General features: G+C 58.8%; 2 protein-coding genes across 2 annotated transcripts; both read left to right on the plus strand.

Annotated features, from left to right (window-relative positions):
- Positions 1–1,501: 1,501 nt before the first annotated feature.
- On the plus strand, positions 1,502–2,287 carry BXZ73DRAFT_84693 (uncharacterized protein; the record flags this gene model as incomplete). Its single annotated transcript, XM_048023987.1, has 1 exon — positions 1,502–2,287. One exon carries the CDS (start codon positions 1,502–1,504, stop codon positions 2,285–2,287), a length of 786 nt encoding a protein of 261 aa, XP_047870643.1.
- A 2,441-nt stretch (positions 2,288–4,728) lies between these two features.
- Positions 4,729–5,371, plus strand: BXZ73DRAFT_84694 (uncharacterized protein; the record flags this gene model as incomplete). Its single annotated transcript, XM_048023988.1, has 3 exons — positions 4,729–4,828; positions 4,956–5,074; positions 5,138–5,371. 3 exons carry the CDS (start codon positions 4,729–4,731, stop codon positions 5,369–5,371), a joined length of 453 nt encoding a protein of 150 aa, XP_047870644.1.
- Positions 5,372–6,925: the final 1,554 nt, after the last annotated feature.

Genomic DNA, 6,925 nt, shown 5'->3' on the forward strand with positions numbered 1-6,925 from the left:
GAGAACGTAGATGGTTGGGGTCTTTGAAGGGAGAGGACGGGGATCTTTTTGGGATCCTTGCATTAGGATCAGATAGAATCGGCGATGCTCACAAATAGTTCCCTGAAAGGGATCAACCCGGCGGCCGCCAGAATCACCGGCGTCTGAGTCGGTATTCAATGGGCGATTTGTCGGGCCGGCATACACGGCGGCCCGCCCGGGGAGCCCAAATCTTCGCAGGCGCCGGCTCCCCGGACGACCCGACCGCCGACGAGCTCCCGACACTGCGGGCACGGGCCCCATTTCCCACATGACGATAGACTTGTCGCAGCCATGCGGAAGGTTTCCTTTGTCCTGAGCAACACCTGTCCATTGCAAAATGTGACAGTTAGCATTTTGTTTGCCTTTCACATCGCTGTCGCACCCAGGGATAGGTTACCTTGCACATGACTATCCCTTGACTGTCTCTCCACTCTCGCCTCATGTGACAGTTGTGTGACAGGTAGAATATTGCATCAATATTTCCTAGCGTTACAAGCAGACCGCCTCTGCACTGACAAGTCTATCGTCACGTGGGAAATAGGGCCCGCGCCCGCAGTGCGAGGAATCCGAGAGCCGGTTGCCTGCGACCCGGCCGCTGCCGGTCTTGAGATCTTGAGAGCTTGAGCCTTGAGGCAAGACGCCGGTGCTTCAGATACGGCGCTCTGACGGCCACGGAATGGGTCTCAGGGGCCGGTCGGATGTCCGTCGGTCCGGCGGGGACGCAAGACGCGTCGGACGGCCCGGTTCTGCGCGCCGAAGACAGCCGAGGAATACCGGCCGGTTCTATTTTTTTACTCTCATGTATCGCTCTTCAATAGGGCGCCCAGCGATAGGCATCGGGTACGTTCTCCGCCGCGTCGTGCCAGAACCTCGGACGTTTGAAAATATGAGCTCTTTCTGAAGCGGCGTCCTTCCTGCCGCTTCAGAATTTCGGACCGGCGACCATGAAGAACCGGAGGTTCGGCGTGAGACCGAACCTTGCGGCGTTTGCACCCGCACGACCGAAAGATCACACCATCTCCGTCGATATTCAGGGACCGCCTCGCTTGCCTCCCACCATCTGCCGTCGCTTTTTCGGTCATGTCTCTTGAAGTCAGCTCTACGAACGTTAACCAAGCAACCATAAAATATCAGATGCGGAAGCCCAGCATCACATTTCTTGTCGAAGTACGCCTCGCCGACCTAATAGAAATTTTCACCTTGCTGACGTGACCCGGCGGCCTGTACCGTCTAGTGCGACCGATGCTTTGAATCTGCCGAGCCCGTGGGTTGCACGGGATCCGGAACGCCTTGCGTCGCCTGCGACGCCCGCGCCGCTGTCTGCACGTTGTATGGGGTGGGTGTAGATGGCATTATACGAGGTGAGCATTTGAACGACATCCGTGCAAAGGGGCGGAGCACTGAGGACTCGGCTTGACCAGTGAACGGCGTGGGCCCGGTCGCGTTCTTCGACGGCCGCTCTTTCTGGCTGGTCAAAGACATGAAGGACTCCGGTCGGGCGGTCGCGGAGGGTGTCGTCGACTTTACCATCACGCACCTGCGAAAAGGCGACTGGAAGCGCTGCCAGGGCCCTTCGGTCGAATGCCCCTTCGATGTCATCCCGCTGCAGTTCAAGTTCAGCCGCGAGCACGCGCGGAAGGTGGCGGCCCGAGCACTTTTTATACAGGGTCATTCGAAGACATACGGCGGGTGCAGGGAACAGGAGTTTTTGAAGCTTGGCGACGGCTTGCCCAGATACGGAATCAACGACAGCGACACTCCGTCCCGCCGCATACGCCCGTGCTTCAGGCCTAGATCGTCGAGCAAGCGGGATAGGAGTCCATCCCCGGAGCCAACTGCACTGAAGACGCAAAAGCTCGAGTTGGAGGAGACCAGCGTCGCGTCCACCAGCAGTGATTCTTCTATTCCCATTCCCTCCTCGCCGTCGGCGGGCGCGACCCCGGGGCCCGTCGTCCCTGATACGCGAACTTTGCGGAGCCTCCGCCTTGCGCTTGATCAGTGGAACGTCGTCTGTGAGCTGCTGATCGCGTCGGCGTTTGCGGTAGACAACGTCCTCTCTGGATTGCACTGGGACGACGCGGTGTACGCGGAGTTGGATCGGCTGCAAGGATTCAACGGGTACGACGCAATTCGTCGGTTCTTTCCGCGACCGGAGGCGGCTCGCTCGGGCGCTGAGACACCCGCTGCCGGATGGGTTGCAGTGTATGAAAACAACGAGGACGGTGATGGAGAGCTGTATGAAGACGGTGGGGGATCAAGACGATGAGCTCCTCTAGAGGGCGGAAGATGAGGACGGTGACGAAATTTAACGCGTTAGATTGGACGCCTTCTTGTGTATCACACTCGTTCACCGCGCCGCCGTCATGTATATATGTGTTGCTCTGCTTGCCGTTATGACACGGTGGTTTCTCTATCCTTTGCTCAGGAATTCCGGACGGAGACCGATGCATCGGCTCACTTCGGCCCCCGCAGGCGCCGGGAGTCGGACCGGGGCGGCCCGAAATCCGCCGAAAACCCGCCGTATTCGTCAGGAACATCGGATCGGAGCTGTGCCATATACGCCGATCGGACGGCCGGACCGAATCTTGGCACGCCCGGCCCCGCGGCGGTGGCGGCGGGCATTCCATCGCTCTTACATAATCCGAACTGCGTATAAATAGGAGCCGGCGCCGCCGCAGAACGGGCCATCGGCAGCGCGGCCCGCACCCGTCCTCCTGGCAAAGTAACCCGCCCTCCATGCCTAGAATCCTGCTCGGTCTCCTGGACGGCAATTTTGCATTGCAACCTCGCTTCAAAATCGATCGCAGAGAAGACGTTCTTCAGCCTGCAAGTTGCTTCAATTCTGAGGGCGTTGATGAATCGGAGGCGCCCGCATCTGATAGGCGCCCGAAAACGGTGAGCCCCGCGCAATTTTGGCGCCGCCGACAAAGCCTGACGCGCGCCCAGGCCGATGAATCCCATGAGGTCGTAAAACGAGCCGACCGCCCTCAGACGGCGGAATAGCTGCACGGGCCACGGAGGGGGCTTCTTTAGCGCTGTTAATTCATATCAGAGTGCGCGGCGAGGATGCCGGGGCGTACAAATCCGCTTGGCTGGGGTTTCTGCTGCGTCCGTCGGCCCCGAAACGCAATGCGCGAGGATCGCGACGGATGGTTCGGGCGCCGCGTGAGCGCGATCCCTTTCCAATCACCGTCGGTGCGGGGCAGAGAGCTTCGGGCCGTTGTTCAACGGCCGTGCGCGCTGCGGCTGCGGTCGGGTTGTTGACCGAGGTCTAAATATGGCGGCGCGCGAGTTGCTTGGCCTCAGCCTGCGCGCGTCTCTCAAGCTTCGGCCGCTCCTCCCACTAACTTGGTCGACCACGGTTTGTTTGCCACAAGCTCCCTTCTACAACTCGTCTCTCTTCTGCGTATATACGACCTCAGTTCTCGTGTCTTAGTTCCTCACCCTGTCTCTCTACCACGCGCTCGTTTGCCGCTCGACAGGTCGACTACTTCCTCATTCCCGCCTCACCCTTCCGCCACCCCTTCTTCTGTACTACGTCTTACAACTGCTCCGTCTTCTGTATTAATTAGATTCGCCTCCGCTGGATTGAGCTCGGTCTCGGGCCGGGAGCGCCGCGTCGCGTTCCCTGTCTTCGAGAGCTGTCGTGGGACGGGCCGGCGCTCCGTCCCAGCGCTACGCAACACCGACCTCGCGATTTCTTCAAGGCTCGCGCAGGGATTCTTTCTGACTCAATTCCTTTGTTCTCCCTCTCGTGTGCCTTGGCACCGATCACGTTCCACTTTGTATATATTAGAGCACCTCGGTTCTATTCAGATACACCCTTTACCGCTACAATCATCGTCTTGTCCGAGGTCTCGGTCCCGTTCCGTATTGTTCTCGTGCCCGTCTCTTGCGTGTTTGTCGTCTTCGCCTGCACTGTTTATCGTCCGCCGAGCTAGTCGGTGCGATCAGCGGTCACCGAGCCGTGCCCTCAAGGCTGCTCGCCTGCGATCTCGTAAACCGCGGATAGACTGCCGGGAAGGAGGTTTCATAGGACTCTTCTTACCTTGAGCGCGCTAAGCCCATGTTCATAACAGCGTTCACGTCGCCGAGAGCGCACGTCCGCGTCCTTACCGTCGGGGCGTGCCGACGCAGCGCTCTCACCGAGGTCCCCCAAGAGAGCAGCGGCGACGCGATCCATCTCGCTTCGCTCGTCCAACTCAAACGCCCGAATAGATTGTGTACTTATAGAAGGCGCAGCCTTCAATTTCCCACGCGTCGGCCGCTGAGCCGGACGCCAGCACATCACCTTCAGGCTTCGACTTCTCCCCTTGACAGCTTGACCTCCCATACTCATTATTGGACAACCTCCACCATTGCAAGATGCTTTACACAAGAGGCTGAAGGGGTGCACACTCGCGCGGGTGTTGGGAATGGACTTAATATGCCATGTACGTTCACTCGATCTTCTTCTGCCGTCTTTCTTTCATTTTCAACCATCGGTCGCGTCCTCCACACACTGTCGTTTGCTACAACTCCCGTCCTGTCCTCTTTCGTCCATGCAACTAGCTTGTGTAAGCCATCCAGACCTACCCAGCTAATCAACTATAACCCCAGCACGTATGAATTCTGTTACACCTCTGAGGGCTCAACGTCAACCTACCCACAATCCAAATGCCCCAGCTGCGCGCACGTCCAAGTATGTCTCGCGCACGTCAGGGCTCCATGGCTCACGGCACAAGTTCTTCAAGTCCGGACTGGAGACCCACCCCCCCGGAAGTACGCTTGGGCGAACGTGAAGACGAGGGTGAAGCGCGCGGAACTTGTACGTGTGACACGAGATGATCGAGTATGCGCCCAACTTGTCGATTGCCAGGTATATGCGGTGTGCGCGCGCTGGCGTGTCGGTTGAATATGCATATTTAGAACACGGTTTCGATGTATGTAGCCAGGGTCTTCGATCGAGGATGGGCTCAACCCCGAGTTCCCTCGCAACGGCTCGGCGTTCTTCAGTGGTACCGCTGCCTCAGGCAGCGGAGACTGGAAGTGGCTACTGACAGAAGGTGGACATGTGAGAGGTGCGAATGCCACCTCACTGCGAACTTCGCGGGCTGACGACCACGCATGTTCGCAGCACACGACCTTCGGAGGCAAGCAAGGCTTCACCCGATGGCCGTCCACGCCCTTGTACGATGGCAGCGGCGCGCTTGCCAGCGTCGTCCACCAGGAGCGCGGCTGGGCCTACGTCCTCTTCCTCCGTGCCGGCCACCTCGTCCCTCAAGGTGCGCCCACCGCGGTGTTCCTCGTAACCCCATCGTTCGTTTCTCCTCCCTGTGTCGAGCTGCCTTCGGCCGCGGGGTGGCGTTGAGCCATAATCTCAAGATGATCGCCATGTTTCTCCTACTACCTTTTTCAACATCGATCAGTGTACTCTCCGATGCGTGCCGAGTGCTCGCAGAATGCGCGAACAAACCGGTTTATCGGCCTCCATCGATATCCAAGCAAGTCAATATTATGCCTTCTTATTCGCCACTAATCATGCCCTGCTAGCCGTCGGGGGATCATGAGCTAGCTCATTAGATTAGACTAATATAGGGGCTTCGACTAATGACACTAATCGGGTCTCATTACACTCTATTATGTCCCAATAGATATCCGATTTTCCCCTTCCTGGTGAGTTCATCCGGAACCGGGCGACCAAGAAGTTCTGCACTGTAACATGCCCCAGCCCTGTGTGTGCTGCCCAGAGACCACAAACTCCTTTATATAACCAGATGGCCCAATCTAGTCCTTCCAGAAGCCGGACGACGTGTTTTCTGCATGCAGCGCCGGGCTCACTTCGACCTGGTCCGGGTGGACGGCTCCTCCGCGAAAACCGGGTGGGTCCGGCCGGACGACTCCCCTGGGAAAACCGGGCGATTCCGGCCGGACGACTCTGCCGAGGTAACCGGGTGAGTCCGGCCGAGCCCGGGTGAACGGTACCTTCGGCAAATGGCGGTGTCCCGGCTGACCGACTTTGCCGAGGAAAGCCGGGCCATGCACTGCGTGAAGCTCCCCGCCGCCTTCTTCGCTGTGGTGGGCGATGGCGCCCTCGGCATCCCTCAAATCATCAATACTCCCCCACGTGACGGTTGTCCGGAGGTGGACCTTGGGCGCCGCAGCTCTACCTCTGTGGGTAACGAAGACGCCGAGGTATTCTTTGCGACAATCGATGGGGTGTCAAGGGATCTCCTCATCCATCTTCTCAACCCCAACGAAGATCCGGAAGTCAACCGGCGTGCGGTGATCCACGGGTTCACGGAGATGACCGAGCACGCCGGCACTGTCTTCCACTGCGACCGGGACGGCAACAAGTTCTTGAACCGGTGAGAGACCGGTGAGCCTCTGTCGCTTTCTGTACATAGATCCACTTCCGAACCTCATCTCAGTCTTCGAGATATATGGAGCCGTCATCCCCGAAAGCACGCCGATGTGCCTCATCATCTCAGTTGCCGGACGGGCATGCCCCCTGCCGGCTCTCGGATGGGTGTGTCTTGCTTACGAGCATTTGTGATGTTTAGCACTATGTATCCGTTAATCAAGTAGAAGTCGAATGACGCCTTCGTTCCACTTCAAAGTACGTACACGATATACTGCACAGCGGCACTGGCAAGTCATAGCGGGGTAGCCCGTCGCGGCCCCGTAATGAGGGCTCCGAGCCATGAGGACGTCCTCGGCACATATTGGGTATTGAGAATGTGGTCAGCAGGGGGGAGGATGGGACACGCCGGAGGGGGACAAGACGGCGGGGACGCGGCGTCGCGCCCGCGTGGCTAGAACGTGCTCGCGCGAACGAGAAGAATGCGGGCGAGAGCGGAGGGGGGCGAGGCAGGGGGGGCGAGGCGCAGGTGGAGAGTGTCTAATGTTATTGCACTGCCCTTCG

The sequence above is a fragment of the Epithele typhae genome, assembly GCF_022376455.1.
Source record: "Epithele typhae strain CBS 203.58 chromosome Unknown BXZ73scaffold_358, whole genome shotgun sequence".
NCBI lineage: Eukaryota > Fungi > Basidiomycota > Agaricomycetes > Polyporales > Epitheliaceae > Epithele > Epithele typhae.